Below are 27,183 nucleotides of genomic sequence, written 5' to 3'. Positions count from 1 at the left end.
TTAAACAGTATAGTGCAATAACCATTTACATAACACTTAGGTTCTCTTACCCGTGCTTCAAAAACTAGAGACGACTAAACATATATGAGAGAATTACTAGAAGTTACATGCAAATACATACAAAAAAAAATCTTCTTTCTTTCTCTTGCTCTTAAAACGGGGTCTAGGCTAGTCTTGAACTCCCAGAAATCCTCCTCTACCCCATCCCCTGTTTCTTTTCTGTTGCTGTGATAAACAACCCTTATAAAAAGCAACTTTAAGGGAGACAAAGGTCTGTTTGTCTCAAACATCCAAGTTACAGCCCATCGTTGTGGGGAAGTCAAGGCGGGGACTCAGGCAGCCAGTCACATCATTTCCACAGTCAAGGGCAGAAGGAAAATAATACAAGGATTCTGTCTTGCCTGATCTTAGCTAGCTTTCTCTCATACAGTTTAGGATCGACTTCCTGGAGAATAGCAGTGTCCATCATGGGCTGGGCATCAATTAACAATAGATAACCTCTTCTTCAAGTGCCGCAGTCCAGCCTGAGCTGGACACCTCAATGGCATGATCTTTACAGGTGATTCTAGGCTGTGCCAAGTTGACTTTTAAAATTAATACCACAGCCACTACACCTGGCTCTATACCATTTATATAAAGATAAAATCCAAGGGATGAAGTGTCTCAGGACCAATCCCCTGCTGTGCCTGAGAGTCGAATGTATTGACTAAAAGGGCAAGAGAAGGATAAACAATGCTTTCTCCGGGCCAATGTTTCTTTAAGGTCAGATCCACTGGCACTGGAGAATGGAGTCAGCTCTAAGGTGAAGAGTATGGATTCCAGATACAGAACATACGCAAAAAGAAAGAAGAAAAGCCAGTGACACTGGGAATGGTGGATGCTATGTAAATAACCAGTAGAGGGTTGACTGTCTGGGGTTTCACCCGCTCCTATATCCCTTCCCCAGCTCTCCAGCCCTCTCTTTCTTGCTCTTCTGTGTCATTCTGTTTCCATTTCATTATCCCTGTTTCCCTGCTTCGTTTTTTTTGTTTTGTTTTGTTTTGTTTTGTTTTGTCATCAAAACACAAAGGCCTGGAAAGTTCAGCAGATGTCCTGTGACCTCAGATCCTTGTCTATGATATTGGCTGTCCTCAACTGAAGAGAAAAATGGCAAATGTCTTGTTACTGTTGAGGTTTGAGCTCTGGCTAGCTGACAAGGGACACAGGTACCTCACTGTGTGTAAGACAGGAACCTGATGTCCTCCAACGCAACTCTACCATTCTAACCATGGACCTTCGAATGGTCTCATTTGATTATGATCTCTCTGCAATGTGTATTTAAGTGTGTGTAGCGGCGGGGTGGGGGTGGGGTGAAGGAAGAGGAGAGAGAGAAAGCAGGAGAGAGTAGTCCATGCAAGAAACAGCTGGGAGACATCAGCACTGCAGATTCCATGATCCTCAGTCCATTCTTGGGGCTGGGGAGATGAGGAGATGAAGGACGCACTTGCCACGTAAGCATGAGGATCTGTACTCAAATGCCCAGGACCCACATGAAGCCAGAAGCAGTAGTGCATCTCTATAAACACAGCACGATTCTGCCCAGTGAGACGTGAAGCAGACAGAAGAATCCCTGGGAGCCAGAGGGATGGACAGCCTGGCGTGGACATCAGTGAACCACAAAAATTCTGCTTCAAACAAGGTGGGAGATGAGGACAGAGACCAGAGACCATCGTTGACATCCACACACGTGCTCTGGTGTGCACCGACACACACACACAAGCACGCACACATATACACATAGAGCGATTCCATTCCTAACTTGAAATGTTCTAGTTGCCACAAATCACAGAAAAAAAAAAATTTTTTTTTTCAAAGCGAAAAACATCAAAGACACAACTTTTATAGCTTTCCCAGGTTATGGCTGGCCAGCAAAGCAAGGTCAAGTTGTTTTGAAGTGCATGCTGGGTAGGACCTGGGCTCTGCTTATCCAGTAACAGGAGCGTCAGACCTGAAACCAAACTCTTTTCCTCAGCAGTGTGAGGATAAAAATAGCTAAAAATTTGGAGTCTGGAAAGGCCGGCAATATATTTTCTAAAAGTACAACGTGAAATAGCGTCATTGTTTTTTGTGGATCTATAGCTCGGGTGGGGAAATAGTCTACTTTCCTAATGGGATGGTCATAAAATTCCTTCCTGAAAAGATCACTGGTTTAGGATAAGAGAGAATTCTGGAGATGGCCCCCTGGGGAAGTCAAGAGCATATTGATTTGCTAACCAAGCGTGGAAGGATCTGGCTGAGGCAGCCTGGTGCGGGTTGGCTGGAAAAGTCTGTTTGAGGCTGCTGAGCCAAGCTCACTCCTGCCCCACCCTGCAGTCCCTCGAAGAAAGAGATGCACAGGCTACAGTCCGCCCTACACCAGACCGTGTGGAGGAATTCTTCTCCCTTCCAGTGTTTTCTTCAATCTCATAACCTAGGGAGGCCATTCCTGACCACCGATGCCCCCAGCCTCTACCCAAACGCTTATTTCTTATTACTTTATTCTTTTAATGTCAAGATTGAGTTTATTATTTATGAGGGTGCATGCCTGTTGAGTCTGTGCGTCAGTATGTGAACAAGTGCAGTTCCCACAGTGGCCAGAAGAGGGCGCTAGATTCCCTGAAGCTGGAGTTAAGGTGAAGTCCCAAAGTGGGTGCTAGAAACTGAAAGTAGGGTCCTCTGCAAGAGCAGTGTATGTTGCCGCGCCATCCCTCCTGCTTCCAACCCCCCCCCCCCCCCCGGTTCTTTTCCAGGACATCCAGTAATCTTCCTTTGGATACTTTGTCACTCTCTGTGGGTTTTATTAGCCTCCAGCCGGACTGTCACCATGATGACATCAGAGACCTCTGACTAATTCAGGACTCACATAGTACCAGCCTGACAGTAGACATACGAATCTCTTGACTAACCCAAAGCCACAGGCATTCCTGTGAGAGTCTCATCACTTCCAAGTCCATGTTGAAATGTTTCCAGAGTCAGCAGAGGCATCTGCCGTCTAGCTGTGCCTCTCCTGGGTCTAGCCATCATAAACCTGCTAAATTGAAATCAGAATGTGTCCAAAACATCCTGGAAGTCATTCTGGAAAAGCCGCGCCTCCCCTCAACCGATGGTACACACAGTTGTTTTGCCTTCACATGGCTGAGATCCACACAGTTACTAGGAAATGGTCACTCGCACCTTTCCTGACCAGGCAGGCCAACTGTCAGCCACTGTTCTAGCCACATTTCTGTTGCTGTGGTAACACCCTCTGACCAAAAACAATTTAGGGGATAGAAGGGTTTATTTGGTCATGAGAGGGTTAATCCAGGTCAGTCATTAAGGGAAATTGGGGCAGGGACTCAAGGTAGGAACCTGGAGGCAGAAAACACGGAGGATGCTGCTTGCTGACATGTTTTCTAGCTTGGTCTCAGACTAATGAGTAGTTAGCTTTCTTCTACAGCCCAGAACCACCTTCATAGGGAATAGTGCTACCCACAGTGGACTGGGCCCTCCTACATCAATTAACATTCAAGATAATTTGTCACAGACTAGCCTCGTTTGTTGCCCTCAATTGAGACTCCCCTCTCAGACGACCCTAGGCTGCCGAGTTGACAGAGCTAAAGAGGACAGCCATGGTATGTTAGTGACATACTTTCTTGCTGCCGAGGAAAGAGACAGCATAGTCACCGAGGGGTTTCTTCTAGTGTGTAAACATCTTACAAATAAGGAAGCCGCATCTGTCCTCAGAGTAAGGAATGCAATGTCCTCGTGGCAGGGAAGGGCAGGATGCAGGACGCTCTGAAACGGTCAGGCTATTTTAAGACCCAGAGTATACTCCAGAGCCTGTGAGACAGAAAGTGGGCGAGGCACCAGCCAGGGCACAGACAAGATGAGCCTCAAGTGTTCTGGTGGCAGCTGTGTTACACTCTATCCATCCTTGCAATTATTTTCTCTCCTGGTCATTGGCCCAAACAAGAAATAGCTTGGAGGGGTGGTGCTGTGAGGCCTCGATGATAGGATGACATCCTAGCACTGAGGCCTGCGTATGCAACTTTACCTGCAGCCATCTTTGCAGCTGTCATCAAGTTAACAGGAAGCCATTTAGTTTGGCCTCATGCAGTCTGACTGGCATCCTGGCAAGAGGATTATTCGCTCCTTTTCTGTTACCGTGGTAAAATGCCATAACAAAAAGCAACCTTAAAAAGAGTTTATTTTAGCTACTTGATAGAGTCCATCATGGTGAAGAAGGCATAGCATGACAGCAGGGGCAGGAATTGGGCTGAGCACATTTTCATCCACACACAGGGAGCAGAGAGTTGGAACAGGAAGCTGGGTAGGGCTATGAGTCCTGCTCAAAGCCCATCCCCGGTGACATACTTCTTCCTGCAAGACTGCACTTCCCCAAGTATTCAAACACATCAACCTATGGGGGACATTTCTCATTCAAATCACCATAAAAGAAAAGACACAAAGATATGGGGGGGAGGGGAGTAGCATGTGACCGCAGAAGCAGACGGGAGGGGGGATATTGCTACAAGACAGGAATACTAAGCATTAGGTAAGTGGTCACCAAGAGGAGCCGGGAAGAGGAGAAGCAAAGCCTCACTTTGGTTTGCAGAGGAAGCGTCCGCTCTCCATTATGATTACTCTCAAGTCACCTTTGTAAGATTATGAAGCCGTGATATGTTACCATGACCACAATTTAAGGGGAGAGGCTTGGATTCAAAAAAAGGAATGAGCCCACTCTTGTGGTACATGCCTTCCATCCCATGTACTAAAGAGGCTTAGTGCATCCGGGGCTACATGGTGAGTTCAAGGCCAGCCTGAGCTACACAGTGAGTTCAAAGCCACCCTGGGCTACAGAGTGGGTTCAAGTCCAGCCTGGGCTATACAGGAAGTTCAAGACTAACACGGGTTACTTATTGAGACTCTGCCCCAAAATTTAAAAAGGAAGAAGAATGCTAGGAACTTAACTGACTAATGCAATGCTGGGAGAACCCTCAGTTTTAAGCACAAAGAGCCTTGGTCTTTCTCGGACCTTAAGGGGCTGATGTGGGCATTGTTGACATGGCTTCTCTTCTCACTATGACAAAATACCTGACAGCGCACCATAAAGCATGAAAGGCTCGTGGCTGCCCCTTCAATCCACCACAGTGGCGAAGTGTGCCACTGTGGCTGCTCACATTTTAATTGACCAGGAAGAAACCTTAGTTGGGGACCAGGGAAGCTTATCACCTTCAAGGCCCACCCCCAGCGACCTAGGTCCATGTCCTAAAGGTTCCACAAACCCTCCAGATAGCGCCACCAGCTGGTGAGCACACAAGCCTTCGGGGACATTCCACATTCATGACATGACGGGCATCTTCCCCTCAGTATCTCAGGAAGAAAAGAAAGGAGGAAACATGTTTCTCAGATAAGAACTTCCCCAGGGGCCAAAGGATGGGGAACTGGAGCTAGATATGGTTGGCTTTCATCTCTGTCAGGAGGAAGCTCTGGCAGTTTAAGCAGGTGGATTAGAAGTCCCCTTGCTCATGAGCCCACCACACATGGCACCCAGAGCACTTTTGTAGGTACTCTCCAGTAGATGGAGGGCCGCAGGGAAGAGCTCAGAAAGCTGCTCCTGGTGGTGTGTGTTCAACACCCTGACACTAACATGGAATAAAACAGAATGGTGACACTCTGAGTAGCATTTCCTATTTTTCTAGGGAAATGGTGAGAAATGATAGGAAACACACCAGGATACCACCTTCTAGTCTCCTGGCCCAGAAACACAGGCATAAATCTCCCCTCTATCACGGAAGTCTTGAGTGGAGAGAATGGTATAAATTCAAGTTCACGTTTACAGAGAATCAAATTATTGCTTTATTCCCAGGGAGATGAATAAGAGTGACAGAGCTTCTGGAGTTGTAAAAATAGATGGATGTTTCTTATAAGATAACTCACAGACGTCCACGATCATTTACGATCGAATCTGGCAGGCCTGGGTGTGGGCGAGTGAAATTCCAAACAGAATAACCCACATCATTTTCCAGCCGAAGAGTAAATGGTGTGGCTATTATGATAATACATTCTGGCAGAGCAAATGTATCTCCTCTTAATAGAAATACATTAGCCACCATTTATAAAAATATCAACAGAGCACTTCTGTTTCTTGAACTGTTGCTTAGACATAAACATCACACAATTTATGGATGAGGAAATCCAATTTCATGCCATCTCAAATACATTTTTGTTTATTACATAACTACAGTTCTCATATACGAGAGTGTGTGGCATGAGTTGTATTTGGAGAGGGCACGGTATGTATGTAAAGATTACCCTAGGGATAGGAGGAATCCTGGAGTGAGTGAAATCCCAAGTGAATGTGTGTTGTTGACTTGGGCACAGCCCTGTCAAGGATCCCAGGGCCTCAGAGTCATCAAAGAATGGAAAAGGCTTCTTCCCAAGGTTGATGTTCAGAGGGACATGGCAAAGTGTCCCCTCCTGGTCAGTGTGTGGATTATAATAGCGTGTACAGAAAATGTCCACAGTAGTTTTCTCTCCCCAGTTATTCACATTATGAAGACTACCAAGGTCACCTAACCCTGCCTCCTTGTTCTGCTGTATAGCACAAGCCCTGCCTCCCTGTGTACCTATAACAACCCACCTCCCTGATCAACTCAATACAATAAACATGCTGCTGAGTTTCTGGGGTCTTCGGTTTCTCCAGCAGAGAGGTCAGCCTAGCAGACCCTAGCTTTTCTGTTTCTCTTTGTCTGCCATTTCTTTATTCCCTCACCACCCCAGTCAGGTCCAAGTCTCTGGAGCCATGTGGATATGGCAGATTGCCAGCACTCTATCTACTACAAATGAGATTGCTTTAGGAGATCTATTTTATCCAGGCAAAATCCCGAGTATCTGCTAGAGCAGCGGTTCTCAACCTTCCTAACGCTGAGACCCTTTAACACATTTCCTCATGTTGCAGTGACCCACAGCCATAAAATTATTTTTGCTGCTATGTCATAACTGTAATTTTGCTACTGCTAGAACCGTAATGTAACTATCTGATAGGCAGGATATCCGATATGTGACCCCAGAGGGCTTGTGACCCACTGTACTCAGTGATGACATCACCGTCCATCAGCAGTGTTGTCACAGTGGCTGCCATCATGAAAACAGAGTATTTCAAGTGGTTTACGGGAAGCACTATGGAGCTTTGGGTTGTGCTCTGGGTTTTCTTGGACAATTGCTTGATGTCTATCCATCCCATTGTTGTCATCTGTCAAATGAGGTCGATAGCGACTGACGCCATGAGTTTCTGAGAAGCACATACTGTCCGTAGAAGCGCAGGGTTGGTGTTGGTAAATGGACTCCTACATGTTGGCACTCGCGCCTGTGAGTGTTCCTGTGTGTGCCTACATGTGGAGGCCAGAGGATTCAACTTCAGGTGCCCTTCCACAGGCACCATCCACCTTGTTTTGTTTGAGACAAAGTATCTCACTGGCCCAGAGCCCACCATTAGGCCTGGATGGCTGGAAGGCATGCCCCAGGGCTCTCCTCCCCTCTGACTGCTGAGTGGGGATTGCCGGAATGTTTCAGCAGGCTTGTCTTAAAAGTGCAAATTTACAAGACTGGATTGGAGGTTTCCTAGAACGTTAAGCAGGCATCTTCTTAGTATCCCAGGTATTCAATCCCCAGAAATTTACTGGAGCAAAATCAAAACATGTACCCAAAAGAGGGTTTTAGGGGAATCCTCAAAACAGTTCCAAATTGGAAATGACCCAACCATTCTTCAGCAGGAAAATAAAAACAAATGGTCACTTGTATTCCCGCAATGAAATCCTCCCTTCTCAGCAATTCAGAGAAAGAGCCATAGACGGACTGTGGAGCTGGCTTAGTGGGTAAGAGTGACTAATGGCTAAGAAAGCTTAACAGAGAGTTCAATCCCTAAAACCCACATAAAGGTGACAGGAGAAAACTGACTTCACAAACTTGTACACTTACCCCACATACATACATTCAATAATAATAATAATAAATTAAACAACAGCATAAAAAGAATGAAGTTGGGTGTGATGGCGCACCCCATTTCATCCTAGCACTCAGGAAGCAGAGGAAGGTAGATTTCTGTGCGTTCAAAGCCAGCTTGATCTAAAAAGTGAGATCCTGTCTTTTAAAAAGAGCTGCTGTTTCCCACAAGCAACAACACGGAAGAATCTCAGAAACTCGACTTTAGTGGAGTATGGGTGGCCACAATACAGTCTAAACACTCCGGTGCCTTTCTTGGGGCTTTGGCATCTTCTCCATTCATCTGTGGCACAGAGTATCAGGACATGGCAGCCTAGATGGAAGGGTCTAGGGAACTAGAAAGAACAGTTGAGCCAGAGAAAGCTCTTCTCAGGCAGATTATGTCCAATGTCACATTGGGGCGTGATTGCAGAGGTTTATGCAAATGTGGGAAGCAACCCTCCACTTACAGCTGACAATCAGTATGGTTTTATTATATTAAATTATGCCTTCATATAAATACGTATAGGATGGGAAAATGACTATAATGGATTTAGACACATAAAAAGTATATTTAAAAAAATTTTGACACCGTATTACCAGGGAAATAAAATGACCCCTTTGGTCAATTTTAGTTGCCATGGCACCAACATTTTTCTAAAAATGTTTAAGAATAAAGAAGGAATGAGCATTTACCAAGCTTTTCTGGCTTGGAGTTTGTGTTTCAACTACCCAGACAGCTGAAGAGAAAAGCTTTCTGATGAAGAGTTACAGCTTAGAAATGCAGAATGAATGCAGATTTCTAAAAAAAAAAAAAAAAAAAAAAAAAAAAAATCACCATTTCCCAGGCACTAATGAAATAATGGATGTAGGGGAAGATGCTACCACTGCTGACACCATTAATTAGGTGAAAGGTTGATGGGAAATTTTATAATGGATCAGTCAAGCTGAGAACACCTGAGTCCGGCTTTGAATCTTAACACCACTAAAACAAGACAACAGGAATTGTGTTAGTTCTACTAATGTGTGTGACAGGAAGAGAACAGTACCATCTACAGGTTGCTCGCAAGGAAGGGAGGGAGGTAGAGAAGAGAGAGGGAGAAAGGAACAGAAGTGAAGAAAGGGGGGAGGGAGGAAGAGAGAAAATGAAGGGAGAAATAGGAAGAAGGAAGAGAGAAGAACGAGTAAGAAAGGCAGGACATAAGAAAGAAGAAAGAGAAAAGGTATAAGCAGAGAGGGAGGGAAGAAGGAAAAAGCAAAGCAAAGAAAGCAGGAAGGAAGTAAAGAACTGTGGCAGTTTGAATAGAATGGCCCCCATAGGCTCATATATTTGAATGCTTAGTCATCATGGAGTGGCACCTCTTGACAAGGATTAGAAGGTTTGGCCTTGTTGGAGAAAGTGTGTCACTAGGGGTGGGCTTTGAGGTTCCAAAAGCCCAAGCCAGGCCTATGTTTCTCTCTTCCTGCAGCCCAAGGATTCAACTCTCAGCGCCTTCTCCAGCACCATGTCTGCCTGCATGCCACCATGCTCCCTGACATGATGACAATGGACTAAACCTCCGAGAAGGTAAGTGAACACCAACTAAATGCTTTCTTTTAAAGGGTTTCTGTGGCCATGGTGTTTCTTCATGGCAATAAACAAAGTGACAAAGGGAGGGAGAGAAGGAGGAAGGATGCAGAAAGAAAGTAGAGAGAAGGTGGGGGAGGAAAGTAAGGGATGACCAGACTCAACTCTCTGCAGCTAAAAGACTGGGATGCAGCTCAGGGTAGCATTTCTACGGTTGGTTTCCTGCATAGAAAGAAGATGGAGAAGCAGAAGCAGAAACAGAAACAGCCAACAAAAACCCATCTACATCTTCTTACCTATTGACAGAGAGCAGAGATCAGAGCCATAAGTTATAGATGCCAAGGGGAATCCAGATTGTACAAAACTTTATAGCATAGATGCGTCTTTAAAAATAGGAACGATGAATGGAGCTGGAGAGATGATTCAGTGGTTATACAAAGGACCCAAGAGTGGCTCCCAGCATCCAAGTTGGCAGCTCAGAACCACTTAGAACTCCAGCTTCAGGGGATTCAACACCCTCTCCTGACTTCCATGTACCCCCCACAGGCACATGATTAAAGGAAATCTTTTAAAAAACGAACAGTATGTAATCACACGAGGACAAGATTAACAGACATTTAAGAGACATCAAGGGAGCAGGAAGTGGGGGCAGACCTTGTTTGAAGTCTTAGTTGAACAAACCCAGTTTTCAAACAATGTGCCTTTTTGAGAAACTCTGACAGCATATTTTTGTGAAAATGTGAATATTAAATTTTGTTAAGTGTCATGTTACATCAAGTCTCTTCTGTTTTAAGAAAGTCTTCACATGTTAGCAGAGAGCTGAAGGTAGTTTTAGGTTCATGTTTGAGAATTTGCTTTTAAAACACCAGGAAGTTACTAGAAAAACAAAAAAGATCTCAAACACATAGCAAAATTTTGACACTCATTTAACTCGAATAATTTATGTATTTGGATTCATTATATTGTTCAAATTTTTTTTTTTTAGTGTTCTTCAAATTTCCCTAAGAATGCGTTGGATTAAAAGAATGAGAACAGAAATGAACTCATATATATATATATATATATATATACTAAATTCTTCATTCCCAAATTTATCTTGAAGGGGAAGAAAACCATTAAGAAACAAAGTAATCCAGATCTGCTTACTCAGTCAGGGTAAAGAGAATACCGTACTGGCATGGAACTCAACTTTAGGGGTCAGTATGATGGCTCAGCAGGTAAACAGGCTTGCTGCCAAGGCTACTGACCTAGTGTGATCTCTGGGACCCACATGGTGGAAGGAGAGAATCAACTCCTCCAAGCAGTCTGCTGACCTGCACACACACATATCACAACCCATATGCTTCACATATAAACAAATATATAAGTAAACATATAAATAAACAAACAGTAAAATCCAACTACAGAATTATAGGCACTCTATTCTAAGAGAATGCATTTTATTCCACAAATAATGTCCATTTCTCCTTGTATTGGGGATACTCTCTTGAGGAAGGGTTGTTTGGTTTTGGTGTGTGTGTGTGTGTGTGTGTGTGTGTGTGTGTGTTACAGGTACACATCAGGCATGCACACACACATACAAACACACGCATATATGCAAACACATATATGGTGGTTTGAACATAAAGTCTCTGCCATGAGTTGAACACTGGGTCCCAGATGGTGGTGCCATTGAAAGAGTTCTTTAGGTTCATGAATAAAGAAAAATGAGACATTGAACTTCTATTTCTGATAGTCTGAAAGTGACCATCTGTCTCCCCTTAGGGACAGCTGCAGGAAAAGGCTCTCTATTAATTGTAGGGGTTCGGTATATGATCATACTGCTCCTCTGGAAACTAATAAAGTGGAAAAATAAAATAACATCTGATTTCATATTATTTACAAGTAATTGATCTCTCCTCTCCTAGGATATCTTTTCTTTCTTGGGATTTGTACACATGGGATGGTGAGATGGGGCAGTAGGTAAAGGCTTGCCTCCAAGTCTAGCTAACATCCTGAGTTCCATCCTAGAACACCACAGGGTGGAAAAAGAGAAGCAATTCCTGTAAGTTGTCCTCTAACTCTATACACACACACAGAAATACACAATCCATATATATATATATATATATATATATATATATATATATATACACACATTAAAAACCTTTTATGTGCAGACACACATACAGAGAGAGGCACACACAGATAGACATACACACATACATAGACACACAGACACATTGCAGCACTGTAGGGAATGAAGAGAGGAGAATTTATGGGACTAGCTGCCTCGTCTAACTGAAGGTTCAGAGAGGGACCCTGTTTCTAAGGAATGAGGAAGGGAGTTGTTCTAGTTTACATGTCTGTTGCTGTGACAAATACCTTGACAAAAATCTGTATTCAGAAGGAAGGGTTTATTTGGTTTACAATTCTAGGTTACAGTCCATTATTTTGGGGAAATCAGGAACATAAGCAACTAGTCACATCACATCCATGGTCAAGAGCAGAGAGAACAAATACAGACTTGTTTGCTTTCTGTTCTCTTACACTGGTCAGGATCCCTTGCCTAAGGAATGACTCCTCCCACAATGAACTGGGTCTTTCTTCAAATAACAATTGAGACAATCCCCAGAGACACACCCACAGGCCAACCTGATCTAGAAAATTCCTCATGAAGACTCCCTTCCCAGGTGATTCTAGCTGTGTCAAGTTGACAGTTAAATTAACCATGGCACAATCAAAATACTTAGGATGGGAATTCTCACTTAAGAGACTGCTTAGTTTTGAAAAGGAACAAAATGCAAGAAAGCACAAGATTCTCTACTTACTGTCCAGAGTAGGTCACTAAGGCACAAGACACACTAGTCAGTCTTTGCAGAATAAAAGCCCAAACTACCCTGACCCAAGAAATGGTAATGTCGCTGCTCAAATATCTTCACTGGAATGGGCTGGGGTAAGCAAGTCTCACTTAAGAGCTGTGAGAAGCTTTGAGCACACCGCAGGGATGAGGTTCACATCACAACTCAGGAGGAAGAGATGCTCCATTACCAACCTTGATTCCGAGTTCAATATTCTCTCCTCCATACACATCCATCCCAGGGTCTAGCAGACCGATTTCACCAAAGAATTTCCTGTTGACCACAAATGAGCAGCCAATCATGGCCGGTGTCCTGTGGGAGAAAGAAAGAGGCAAGATCACCAACGTGTGGACAAGTGACGTCTTTCTTGAAGACACTTACTGCAAACCAGTGTTGTCAACCTTGCTAATGCTATGAGGCCTTAACACAGCCCCTCGTGTTGTGATGACTTCCCCAACCATGAGATTATTTTTGTTGCTACTTCCTGTTTTTGCTACTCTTATGAATCATAATGTAAATATCTGTGTTTTCTAAATGGTCTTAGGTGACCCTGTAAAAGGGTTGTTCAACACCCACCCTCAGAAGTCATGACCCACAGGCTAAGAACCACTTCCATGTCAGAGACAGCCCCCATTTTACTTGCTAAGGCACCCACATGAAGATCAAACTGCCCATCAGTTACATATGTGTAGGGGGCCGAGGTACATTCCATGCATGCCCTTTGGTTGGCGCTTCAGTCTCCGTAAGCCCCCGTGGGCCTAGGTTAATTGACTGTGTAGGTCTTCTTGTGGAATTCTTGTCTGCCTGGGTCCTTCTATCCTCTCCAGTATCCCACAAGACTCCACGAGCTCCACATAATGTTTGGCTGTGGGTGTCAGCATCTGTTTGTTTTTGGATCACTTGCCCCTCTCTGGACTACCTTGCCTGGCCTCAGTGGAAGAGGATGTGCTTAGCCCTGATACAATTGAATGTGCAAGGGTGGGTTGGTACGGTGGCAGGAGGTGTGTCCCCTTTTCTGAGGAGAAGAGGAGGGGAAAGGGGAAAGAGGGCAGGAGTATAGGACTAGAAGGAGGGAGAGGGCTCCATTTGCGGTGCAAAGTGAATAATTTTAATTAAACAAACATCTTAGAGTCCTCAGTTTCCCCACTCTGCATCTTTTCATAAGGCTGCCTTTCAGCTGCAGAAGAACAGAGAACTTAGCAACTAGGGATATCCCTGGTAAACATGGTTTCATGCGTGGCATGGTGTTTACTACACGGTGAGGTTCTCACTGTACTCTGGGAATGGCAGAATGACTCTATGGAGGCCCAGAGGCTGTCTCAGTTCATTTCAGCAGCTATAATCTGCTCTACCCCAGGAAACAGAAGGGACTGAGCAAACCTGAATTGTGAGAGCATATCAGGGAATATGTGATGGTTAATCTTCACTGTTGACTTGACTGGGCTTGGAATCACTTAGGAGACACACCCCATGGTTATGGTTCTGTGGGCGTTTCTGGAGAGGTCTAACTGAGGAAGAAAGGACCTGTCTTCCACGAGTGTAGGGTGACACCATCCTAGAGGCTGGTGTTCTGGACTGATAATAAGGAGAGGGCAAACTGAGCACCAGCATTCATCTCTATCTGCTTCCTGACAGGACACAGTATGACCACGCATCTCATGCTCCCGCTGCCATGATGGACTGTCTCCTCCAACTGTGAGCCAAAATGAAAACTCCTCTCTTAAGCTGCTTTCACTAGATATGTGGTCAAAGCAATGGGGAAAATAACTAGCATATAATCTAAACTGCAAGGAATCCAGTATCTATATTCTGCCTGATAATGCTGGATTAGGAAGCTGGTGTTTTGAGGCAGGAGAAGACTCGGAAGGGAAGGCCCTGGTGTCCATGAGTATCTGAGACATCTGCCTAGGAAAGCTGTTATGTACTCTTGATTCCTCCTCACTGGAACAAGACTAAGGAAAGACTGGCCTCTGTGTCTGTTTCCTGGGTAGTTCATCAGAAGTCAGACACAAGGGCTAGATAGCTGATGCTGACGGAGGACAAAGAGCCATGATTTCACTGTTGGTATCTCATGAGAAAGTTGTGGTTGAAATCTGCTTCAGTATCAAGGGGTCTGATGGAGACTATGGGAAGGAGAGAATGAAAGAAAGCTCCAGAATGCAGGACAGCTTTGAAATAAATACAAACGCAGGAGGCTAGAGAGAGAGACTGTGCTGGAAAGAAGAAAGGGAAGGAAAGAGAAGGGAAGGAAGGAAGGAAGGAAGGAAGGAAGGAAGGAAGGAAGGAAGGAAAGAAAGAAGGAAGGAAGGAAGGAAGGAATAAAAAAGAGAGGCAGAGAGATAGAGGGAAAGAGAGGGAAAGGAGCAAAGTACTTGCCACACATACAAAAATACAATTTCCACTCATTGTAAACATTTGCTTATGTGCACAATTACATCTATAAAAATGACTTAGAGGCTTGGCAAGATCACACATTCCACTGAGACTCACAACCTGAGTTGGACCTCCAGAACCCACACGGTAAAAGGAGAGAACCAACTCCCACAAATTGTCCTCTGGCAATCACATGTGTGCCATGGTATGTGCAGGCCTCAGAAATGAATATATAGATTTTAAAAAGAAAAGTAGCTTGGGGCACTTAGTGAACTTACGGCCAGCCTAGGGCACATCATTCGTACAAGGCCTATCTGGGTTACCAGGTAAGTTTAGCCTCAGCTACACAGTTCAAATCCAGCCCAGTCGACTTTAATGAGTTGAGGCTGGGCCATCCAGCATTGCTGGTAAGTTCATGGGATGAGCGCTTGCTCTTCTGGTGCCATCTGACTGGACTTACAGTGATCAGCTATCACTGAGAGAAACAGTTGCCTGGCGTGAAGCTGCTGCTTGACACATGGGACTTGCCGTGCCTGGCGGCAGGTGGGCTAGCCACATCCTTACCGTTGGTGAACTGAGAACAAAGTGTGGCCTGACTTCCACCGTAGGCATCCAGGCCGCCCGTCCAGCCATGTGAGCTGTACTCAACAACACTCTGGTGATGATGAGGTTCTTGAATGTGTGCTCACGGCCTCGTTTTTCAAACTTAACTGCAATTACTGCTATTAGCACAAACATTCTAACTCAAAATCATTCAGAAATGTTAATGGTATTAAGGGAATCTGCCAATGCCCTAATAGCTTCATTATAGAGGAGAGGAACAGAAATTAAAACCAATCACTTTTATTGTTGCTGTTTTATAAAATATATGCATCACACATGACTATTCCAGCTGAGAGAGAGAGAAAGAGAGAGTCAGGAACGGGTGGTAGCCATGAGAATTCCCATTCAGACGTGTAAAACTTTCTGGGTTTCCATGCTGGCTCCTTTCACAGGCTTGACCACATCTTCTATGATTTGAATCTAAAACATACCCCACAGGCTATTTGGGAGTATCTTTGGGAGTGGGGCCTACTTGAAGGGGTGGAGCTTTGAAAGTCATACCTCAGACCCTGCTTTCAGACTCTGATTCTTGGTCCACTATGTAAGAAGTCTCCATCACAAACTCCCATTATGAACTCCTTCATGTTTTCTTAGCCATGATGGAAGGAATAAAACCATCAAAGACATGGGTCAAAAGATTATCTTTAACCCAACACAGATAATTTTATTATTAACTTGAAGGGATCTGGAATCTTAGGACACAAACCCCTGGGTATGTTTGTGAGAGAATTTCTAGATTAAGTTCTTTGAGGTGGGAAGACCTGAATATAGATGTCACCATCCCTTAAGGTGGGGTCCTGAACTAAATATGAACATAATATAACCAGATGCCTCCAGTTGCTGCTGATTTGACTTCCATACCGTGACAGGCTGTATCCACTCAAACTTTGAAACAAAATAAAACCTTCCTTCCTTTGGCTGTGTTTGTTTGGTATTTTGTCATAGCAAGAGATAAGTAACGAGTACACACTTACAGTACCCAGTTGGAAGAGACTTCTTGGTAAACTTCCTGCCTAGAATCTCCCAGTGAGGTGCTGGAAATGTGGCTTAGTGGCAGATCACCTTCCTAGAACCCCCCAATGTGGAGTTACGGTAGTGCCTCGACAGTATAACTCCTGTTTAGAATCCCTCAATGAGGGGCTGGGGTGTGGCTCAGTGATAGATCACCTGCCTAGAATATTTCAGTAAGGAAGTGGGGGTGTGTCTCAGTGGTAGAGCACCTGCCAAGAATCCCCCACTGAGGGGCTGGGGCATGGCCAAGCGGTAGCACACTTATTTAGCATACGAAAGGCCCTGGTTTCAAACTATAGCACCACAAAGCCAACCAACAGCATTCTTGCAGCTGTCTCAGCACCAGCTTCAGCAATTCTTATCCTTAGAGAATAATAAGTCCCAGTTCCTTCAGTAGCTAGTGCTGTCCGCCCTCTGCTCGTAGGTTTTACACCCATGGATTCACCCAACGATCAACTGAGAAGACTTGAAAACGAAATTGCATCTGTATTGAACATGTCCAGATTTTTCTACTCACCCTTATTCCCTAACATTTTAATGCAAACTTACACACTGACATTATGCTGAGGTTTTCAGAGCTGAGATGATTCGTGGCCCAGGATGGTGTAGGTTTTGTGGGAACTCCACATTGTCTACATAAGAGACTTGAGCATATTGGATTTGAATAACTATGGTGGGGTCCTAGGACCAATCCTCCATCCACAGAATATAGGTATAACTCTGTCATCTTTTTTGGCAAGAGGCATCTTGGTGGATCACAGTCCGCTATTACAGTGTACTGTGTGATGACTCTGTAAATTATCTTATGTGCTTCCCCATAAACAGAGTTAGGTCCATGAGGAGATGATGTTGCCCCTTAGTTCCAGAAGTTGTATGCTGAGGAGAAGAGTAGATAGAACAGGAGGGCATGGGAGAACTGTCTGCAGATTCTTGCTCAGTCCAGCCAAGCCCTTCACTGGGAACCTCACTACTTTTGGGGTATTCATAATCCTCAAAGTGTCACTGCTTTAGAGACATCGTTAAACCCACTTCCTGTCAGAGGGAACTGACAGAGGCTGTGCTAAGCTAGCTTTCCATCGCTATCACAAAATACCAGAGATAGTTCACTTACAAAGAAAAAAGGTTTATTTTGGCTTGAAAGATTCCAGTCTATGATTAAATCATTTCATTGCTTTCTTAGCAGTATTTGTTATTTTATTATTATTATTACTATCACTATTAGGGCCAGAGAATAACTTTAGGGAGTCAGTTTTCTCCTTCCGTCCTGTGGGTCTCCAGGGTTAAACTGAGGTGGTCAGTCTTGCTGTTAAGCATTTTCCTGTGCTGAGGTCCCTGGCTAGCTAGTCTGATTAGGTTGCTTTTAAGCTTCAGTAGAGGGTGTCAGATAACAAGGGCAAGCAAGGTACCTGTGCCTTCTGCCTCCTGGGCAGAAAGTGAGGAAAAGGAAGGGACTCTCCCTTTCCCCCTTTAAGGAAATCTCCAACCACGTAAGATTCTCCCAGCAGCTCCATGTCTTCACCTCCCCTAACATGCACACTTGCACGTGGAGGTCATCAAAGAATGGCCTCAGCTGTCATTCCTCTGGTGCTGTGTACCTGATCCATGAGACAGGGTTTCTTGCTGACCTGGAACTTGACAAGTAGGCTTGGCTGGCTAGTGAGGCCTTGGGATCCACTTGGCGTGGCCTGCCAGTGCTGGGATCATAAGTGTGCACCACCACGCCTGGCACTTAAAAAGTATTTTAAAAATTCTTTAGTGTGTATGAGTGTTTTGTTTACATGTATGTCTGAACCACAGGGGTGTACTTGGTGGACGCAGAGGCCAGAGGAGGGAGTCAGATTCTCTGGAACTATATTACAGCTGGTTGTTAGCTACCACGTGGGTGCTGGGAGTCGAATCCCAGTCCTCGATAACAGCGGTATGTGCTCTTAACCAATGACATCAAGGTATGGCCTCTGTTCTCAGGGCGGGTCCAGGTCATCATGTCCTCATGCTTAAAGAATAAGTATTTTCCTGGTCTACAAAACGAGTCCGGGATAGCCAAGGCTACACAGAAAGAGAAACTCTATCTTAAAAAAAAATTACCAAGTTAGCCATCTTTCTAGAACACATTATTTTTCTTTCTTTAAAAAAAGTATTTTTATTCATTTACTTTTATGTACGTAATTGTTTTGTCCACATGTATGTTTGTACACCACGTGTGTGCCTGGTGCCTGTGGAAGCTAGAAGAGAGCACTGAATGCCCTGAATTGGAATTATGGATGGTTCCAACCTGTGTTATTGCTGAGAACTGAATTGAATCGAAGGCCTTCTGCAAAGACGGCAAATGTTCTTAGCCGCTGAGCCATCTCTCCAGCCCCTCAGATAGCTTCTTAGAACACACCATGCTTTTACAAAAACACGATCTTCAAAGACCTATCAGCAAATCAGTTCCTCAAAGACTAAATCAAATGTGATTAGCTACTCTCCCTAGCCTGAAGCTCACCAGGCTGAGCTGCCTGGCCAGGGAGCCCAAGGGATCTTCCCAATTCTACCTTCCCGGCACTGGGTTTACACGTGCTCACTCCCATACCTGGCCTTTTACATGGCTTATGAGAACTGACTTCAGACCCTTCAGCTTGCATGACAAGCACTTTACTGTGTGTTCCGGGTAGTTCTAAATGTCAGCTTCCATGGCTGCTGAGCCACGTCTGCAGCCCCCACTTCTTAAAGGCCCACGACACCCCATTATCACCTCCGTGGGTGCAGGTCTTAAACGCGCTGGGGCTCAGGGAATATTCCAGGCCCAAACTGTTCCGATCCAGTACGGATCCTGGAGCTACCCAGGGGCCGCTGCGGAGGCCAATTCCCCTCCGCTCCTCTCCAACCAGCTAAGCAAAAACCAATAGCAGCTAAGAGCACTCCCACTGCCCGGACCACGAGCCCCGTTCTGAAGCTTTCTTGGGAACTTGCGGCTGCTGAACACTAAAAATATAATTCGGGGAAGGAGTTAGTAGGCTTGGAGAGTCTCTGCTTGCACAGCGGAGTCATTTAATACTCAGTTCCATTTGTCGGGGCTACACATATAAATACCGGAAGGGCCGGCGCCCCGGCCTTTGAAAATCACTCTCGGGATCCAGCACGCACATATCTCACAGATCAGACCCGAAGGCCAGAGCTCTGCGGTTCAATGAAGGGAGCCTTTAGTTTTTTCGCCTTTGTGGCTGGGAGATAATTCACCCTCGAACAACTTCCTTCCAATCAACTATGGGAAGTGGGTTTTCCTGGGTGTTAGGAGTCTTTGCTTGTGGGGGATAAAGAAAAGGCTCATCTCCTCTCTCCTGGAGTGTGATTTTTCACAGATGAGAAAAAAAACAGAAAACCATCCCCCCCCCCCAAAAAAAAAACCTGCTAGTGGGGACTGAAGTTGTCAGTTTCCAATGCGTGTTTCCGCGGCTGACTGATTTTCTGCTCAGACTTGTTTCACTGAAACAAAGACCATCTCCGATCTCTCTAGTGAGATGTTTCCTGCGAGCCATTTTCTCAGCATAACACATTTATTCTTTGCTAATCACATTTGATTTAGTCTTTGAGGAACCGATTTGCTGATAGGCCTTTGAAGAGTGCGTGTTTGTAAGAGAACGGCGGGTTCTAAGAAGCTGTCTGCCGAACCATTATCAGCCAGTCAGCAACTCTTCACGCAGAGGTGCGGGTGCACGCAGTAGCCCACAGAGTCCAGCAGAGGGCATCATATCCCGTGAAGGCGGAGTTACAGGGGTTGGGAACGGAACTTGGGTCCTCTGGCAGAGCAGTACACATTTTAACCTTTGCACCATCTCTCCAGCCTGAGGGGTATTTTTAGAAGTGTGCCGTTAGCTAACTTGTGAGATGAGACATGGCTGGAGAAATGTTTGGGGAAAAAAAAAATAAAAGAAAAAAATTATGATAGGTATCAGTAAACCATGTTGTCTGATTTTGTTTGGCCAGAAAGCTGAGGGATGCATGCGTGTATGCGTACATGCCTGTGTATGTGTGTGTGTGCATGCGCGCGTGCATGTGTGCTCCTGTGTGTGTGTGTGTGTGGTGTGTGTGTCTGTGTGTGTGTAAATTAGTGTACATACATGTAGAAACCAGAGCTGGATGTCGATTGCTTGTCTCCATCATTCCCCACCTTACCAGCATGTCTTACTGAGCCTGGACCTTGTCAAGCCAGCTAGGCTGGCCAGTGAGGGATCCACCCATCTGAACTTCAAGGACTCGTTGCCTGGCACCATCATGTCACCACACTTGGCTTTTTATTGTGTGCTGGTTATTTATTCATTTGTTTGTGTGTTTGCTTATTGTCAGCTTAACACAGGCCACGAGCCATCCAGTGAGAGAGAACCTCAACTAATAGAGAGATAATGTCTCTCTATCAGATTGACTGCTGGGCAAGTCTGTGGGGCCATTTCCTCAATGACTGACACGGGAGGGCCCAGCCTACTGTGGGCAGTGTCACCCCTGGGCAGGTGACGCTAGGTTGCATAAAAAGGCAAGCTCAGGGGCTGGGAAGAGGCTCAGCAGCTAAGATCATGCGTTGCTCTCACAGAGGACCCAGGTTTAGTTCCCAGCATCTGCGTGAAAGCTTACCCAGGGCTCCGGCTCCAGGGCACCCTCTGATGCTCTGCCTGACCTCTGTGAGCAATGGGTGTGCATACGGTGCAGTACATACGTGCAGGCAAAACAACCCCACACACAGAAGGAAATAGAAAGAAGATGAAAAGGAACAACAATAATAATAAATCCTAGGGAGTCACGGAGAGCCAGCCAGTGAGCAGTGCTCCCACAGTTTCTGCTCCAGTTCCTGCCTTGAGTTTCTGTCTGTTTCCCACAGTTACCGAGCATGGCCTGAGAGCTATAAGCTGAAACAAACTCTGTCCTTTCCATGCTGCTTCTGCTCATGGTGCTTGTCACAGCAGCAGAGAGTGAATTATAGGCAGCGTTGAAGCAAGTCCTCATGCTTGCACAGCAAGCCCTTTACCAGCTGAGAGTCATCTACCCTGGCCTAGTACTGTTATCCAGACAATATTCATCACTGATTTACTGATGGGAACCAAAAACACTGAACCTGAATAGGGCAAGAATGCATCTCCTATAGTCATCAGTTTTACCTTAACTAAGTTCCAACATGTGATGGAAATAAAGGAGGACATTTTAATTTTGACTCAGTTTCAAGGGGTCAGTCCATGGCGACTTGGACCCACGTGCTGAGGAACAGCAGTACAATGGCAGGAGTGATGGAGGATAACAATATTCATATGATTGTGAACAGGCAGGACACAGCTCTAATGAGCTACTTTCTCAGGATAGACCCCCAACTCCCTAAAACAGGCTCACCAGCTGAGGACTGTGCATTCAACGATGAGCCTGTGGAAGATATTTTATTTTCAGACCATAGCAGACCCACAGGAACCAACTCTTCTCATCAGAAGATCCTGTGAAAAGTACATCTTTCTCCCTCCCCTGCCCTCCTTTTTGATTGCTACAAGGTCTGGTGATCAGGATACTTGGCCTGACCATTGGCCCATAGCAATGGAGCTAACCAACTTTACAAAACTGGGAGCCAAAATAAACCTTTCCTCTCCTAGGTTCTTTTTCTTGGGTGTTTTGTCATGGTGACAAGAGGCAAGTAACTCAACCACAAAGTCAGCTCTAAGCTTCCTCAAATCTACTGCAAGTAATGCCATGCTCATCCATAGCATCTAAAAGATGTTTCTTAAAGAGGTATATGTGGGACCAGGGAGATGGCTCAGTCAGCAAAATGTTCATCTTGCAAGCATAAGAACTCCAGTGTGATCCCCAGAGCCCAGGTCAAAATAATAATAATAATAATAATAATAATAATAATAATAATAATAATAAAATCTGGGTCTGGTGGCATGAGCTTGCAATTCCAGTGTCAAGGAGGAAGAAACAGATGGGTCCCTGTTCAGTGTCCACCCTGCCTGGTTTAATTGGCGAGTTCAAAGCCAGTGAGAGACCTTGTCTCAAAAAACATGGTTAAACTTCTGAGAAATGACAACTGAAGTTACCTCTGCCCTCCACATACATGGGTACCTAGCACCACCTCCCAGAAACCCCTCCCACCCTCATACACACAGACACGCACACAAAGTTGCAATTACTCAATCACTAAGGCCTGAGAGAAAATGATGAAGTCTTTGGCAAATACCATGAACTTTACCAACCTTTAGATATTTCTCAGCCTCAGCTCACTGTGCACGGAAGGATAATAAGATGAGAACAATTGTATTCAGAATCTGAGTAAGGTCTACCTTAGATCCCAGCCCAGATGGCCTTGCTTATGTCGCTTTAAGAAAGTGGCTTCAATAAAATGTGACAACAATTACTTTGAAAGATGTGTGTGGGCTTTTCTCTCCTGCTTTTGCCTCACCATCTGGAGGCAGCCACAACCTTGAGAAGGTGAAGATGTCAGAGCTAGGATGGAAGGAATTGAAGGAGATTGTTCTGTGACTACAAAGCCAACACTCGAGACTAATTTTTAAAAACAGCAATCTCAAGTGCATGAGCCAGGCACCAGGGAAAGAAACATTTTCTAAATCCACCCCTCCCCAACCCTCTTTAAAGATCAAAGATGGCTACCAAGTAGAGGCACAGGAAGGGGGCTATGGCCCTTAAATGGGTGTCAATACTGGCTTAACTTAGGATAATATGGGAAGCTTGAGTTATTACGATTGTTTGAAGGTGTGTATTTCTGTGTATAAGTGCATGTATGCACATACATCTGTGTATGTGTGGACTACACGCGCATGTATATGGTGACTAAAGAACATTATGTGACATTCCTTAGAAATGCTGTATACCTTTTTAGAGACAAGTCTTTTTGTCTTTTTTGCCTGGAACTCACCAAGTATGCCAGGCTGGCCAGCCAGTAAGCCCCAGGAATCCACCATCTCTACCTCCCCAGATCTTGGATTATAAGTCTGTCCCATCTGGCCTGGATTTTTATGCTGGTTCTGGATATTGAACTTTGGACCTATGCTTGTACAGTGTCCTGGTTAGCTTTAAATGTCAACTAGACAAATCCTAGAGTCATGTGAGAAGAAAGCCTCAACTAAGGAGTAGCCAGGATCACACTGGCCTATAGCCATGTCTGTAGGGGGTTGTCTTGATTATTAATTGATATAAGAAGGCCCAGACCACCATAGGCAGCAGCATTCCCTAGGGGGTGGTCCTGAGCTGTATAAGAAAGCTAGCTAAGCATGTGTCAGAGAGCAAGTCAACAAGCAGCATTTGTCTGTGCTTTCTGCTGTACTTTTCTGGCTAGAAGTGAGTTCCTCTGTTGGAGGCAATGATGTGCAGACCAATAAGCAGTCCTACCTTCAAGTTCCTGCTTGAGGACCTGCTCTAATTTCCTTCAATGACAGACTGTGAACTTGGAATTGTAAGCTGAAATAAACTCTTCCCCCTTCTGTGCGCTTCTTGTTCAAGATATCTTATTGCAGCAACAAAACGAAACCAGAGCACACAGCAAGCAGTTGTTTTCTTTTTTTCTTTTTTTTTTTTTTCAACTGAACCATCTCCCCAGCCTGTGAAAAGCTTCAAAAGTCACTCAGGATCACTCCTGGACATGATGATCCAATGACTCTGCTTTCAGATTTGGTCTGAAGCACAACTGTGGAAGTATAAGCCACATTTCCAGACCCAACATGAAGTTTGCTCTTCTTGGAGTGGGAAGGAAGAAGAGAGACAAGGCTACCCAGCTCTGCTGCTCAGACTGGAATTCACAGAAAGGGTAGAGGAGTCCAGCAAATTCACTAATGGACAGGAAGGTGCGAGAAAGAGGGTGCTTTGCCCTCTACCTTCTGGGAGAGGGTAGATGTCTCAACCCAGGCAGAGGAGCAGAAACAGTACAGTGACTGATGTTCAGTGGGTCTTAAGTAATGTTCACAGTGCCCAGTTGCAGAACCGTCCATTTCTGAGAAACTGTGGTCTGAACTGGCTCAATTCCTATAATATAACAGCAGAACTTCTTTGCCTAAGTTGTTGAGATTCAAGATGTCTACCAGCTGCAATCTTAAGTCTAATACAGATCTGGATTTACTTACCCAGGCAGAACAAGTCTGGGTGAGTCTGTCCGCAAAATGCCTGCTGTAGAATTTCAAAAGTTCAGGGAGGGAGGAGTATAAGGTATTTGCTATGGAAGCATAAAGGTCACAGTTCTGACCCCAGACCCACATGGTAAGTCAGGCATGGTGGTACATTCCTGTCATCCTAGCACTGGAGAGGTAAAAAATGAGTGGATCCCTGGGACCAGTCTAGCTGAACTGGTGGTTTCTAGGCTCAGTGACACGCTCTGTCTCTGAGAGAAGGAGGAAGAAGAAGAGGAAGAGGAAGAACAAGAAGAAGTGGAAGATGTTATTGTTATTGTTGTTGGACGGCCACCAAGATGGCTCATTAGGTAAAAGTGCTTTCTATACAAGCCTGGCAACCTGAGTTCATCCAGTTCTGGATGAACCAGAGCACACAGCAAGCAGTTTGTTTTTTTTTTTTTCAACTGAACCATCTCCCCAGCCTGTGGAAAGCTTCAAAAGTCACTCAGGATCACTCCTGGAACCTATGTAAAGATGGAAGGAGAGAACCAGTTCCAAGAAGTTACCTGCTAATCTCCATATGCGTATTATGACACACTCGTCCTTCTACCCAGCACCACACATACAAAGGGAAAGGAATAATGTCAAATGCAGATCTCTGAGTCCTGCTCCAGCTACTCCAGCTACATCCTTGACCATCTGCGTAACATCTCGGGATGGTCATGGCCTCACTGCAGAGAAGTATCTTGTTCTAGAGCTGCAGCAAAATTGATCAGGAGGCAAGCACTGTGTCCCTCCCTTGGTTCCAGAAGGCTCTGCTCCCTGCCTCTCAGAATCCCTTCCTTCCTGTCTTATGCTATAGCTGTTCATGACATCATCTATGTCTTCTTTTTACTTCCCCTGTGTGCCGATGCCACAATGATTGTAACTTAGCAGGTGTTCTGCAGTTATTTCCAGAATGGTAAATGAATGAGTGGGTCTCATTAAGACACATGCCCCAGCAATGCTTCCTTTTACAGTTGTCTGTGGAAAAGGCTTCCATGTGTGATATTTAGTCTTGATTGTTAACTTGACTGGATCTGAAAGAAACTAAAAGCCACACCTCTAGGTGGGTTGGTGGCCTCTTCCACAGCAACCCACGGGGGGAAAACAGTGTTGCCTTCCTGCCTTTGCCTCTTGCTGGTGAGTGCATATACTTTGTTGCTGCCGCCACCCTCTTCACTGACATCAGAACCCAAATTTTTCAGGTTTCCAGTGTAGCTTAGAGACCAGTGGCTGGCTCCCTGAGAATCTGCCAGGCCTTCAGTCAGCACCAGCCGGACTGCATGGTGCCCAAGGAACAGTATCAGAGATGATCTGAGTTTAATGTCTATAGGACCTGAATGGTAGAAGGAGAGAACTGACTCCTGCAATTTGTCCTCAGACCTTCATAAATATGCTGTTGTATGAAAGAATGCCCGTGTTCACATAGGCAAAATAAATGAATAAGATATAGAAAAAATGTAAAAGGTATCTGTTGGAAACAACTTATGAACATACACAAAAGGCATCATGTATGTTCATGAGTGTATGCCTGCAAGTGTACATACACACCTATAAACATATAAGAAACAGGGTCTGAGACTCTATAGCTCAAACTATTCAAAAGAAGAGAATGAAACAAAGAATTTTGTGAGGTTATATAAATCTCAAAATGTTGAATTTTTTTTTTTTTTTTACAGTACATATTTTCCATTTTTACAACTTAAAACTTTGCATTTGGGGCTAGAGAGATAGAACAGTGGTTCGGTTCCTAGCCCACATCATGCCACTCACTACCTGTGACTTTAGCTGTAGAGGATCTATCACCCTCTTCTGGCCACCATGGGTATCTGCATTCACGTGCACACACAATCACATACACTAAATAAAAACAAAATTAATGTTACAAAAAAAAAAAAAAACCCTCTCATCTTAGACTGCATAAAGGCACATGCCTATAACCTCAGCAGTCAGGGGGTGGAAACTAGTGGATGATAAGAGTTCTAGACTACCCTGGACAGTTCTCAACCTCTGAATCACAACCTCTATGGGGTCCAATGACCCTTTCACAGGGGTTGCCTAAGACCATCAAAACCACAGAGATTTTCATTATGATTCATAGCAGTATGAAAATTACAGTTATGAAGTAGCAGAAAAATAATTTTATGGTTGTAGGTGACCACTACACAAGAAGCTTTATGAAAGGGTTGTAGCATTGGAAAAGTTGAGAAACACTGACACAGTGTCTCTAGGAAAGCCTCCTTATACAAAGGGCTTGAGCTTGTATGAAGTCCAGTCAGAGCAACTGCTGAGCCTGAACTGTCCTTCTTCCCCGTGATATAACCTGAGGCCAGGGATGCAGGAGGAGGGGACTTGAGGAAAGAAGAAGCTATAGAACCCTTTCTGCTAAATGAAGGTTAATTTGGCAGTGGAAGAGCTAGTCAAGGCATTGCCAAATATGGGAGTTTGGGAAGGACAATTGATCATTTGATTCTATCACTTCAAGGCAGCAGAAAGATCTTTTCCAGCCTCTGAGCTCTCTCTTAAGTTTAAAGGCTTTTAAATCAGTTTTGTTAGGTTAATTGATGATATCTTTGTGCTCTTTTGATCTGTGATCTGCAGTGCCCTGTCAGAGTAAGATGCACGAAGTGGAATTCTGGGTCTCCTCACCCCTGCCGAGACCTGGAAGTGGAGAGGACTGTACTGCAGCTGCTTG

General features: G+C 44.8%; 1 protein-coding gene across 1 annotated transcript in view; it reads right to left on the bottom strand.

The window, feature by feature from the left end:
* Galnt17 (polypeptide N-acetylgalactosaminyltransferase 17) overlaps positions 1-27,183 on the bottom strand; it is a 418,231-nt gene that overhangs the window by 72,477 nt on the left and 318,571 nt on the right. The window contains exon 6 of the mRNA XM_021656996.2: positions 12,582-12,699. Within this exon, the coding sequence (XP_021512671.1) occupies positions 12,582-12,699 (118 nt within the window). The remainder of the gene's footprint in view (positions 1-12,581; positions 12,700-27,183) is intronic.

This window comes from Meriones unguiculatus, chromosome 4, assembly GCF_030254825.1.
Source record: "Meriones unguiculatus strain TT.TT164.6M chromosome 4, Bangor_MerUng_6.1, whole genome shotgun sequence".
NCBI lineage: Eukaryota > Metazoa > Chordata > Mammalia > Rodentia > Muridae > Meriones > Meriones unguiculatus.
Note: the sequence above shows the minus strand (reverse complement) of the source record. Positions and strands in the feature narration are given on the sequence as shown.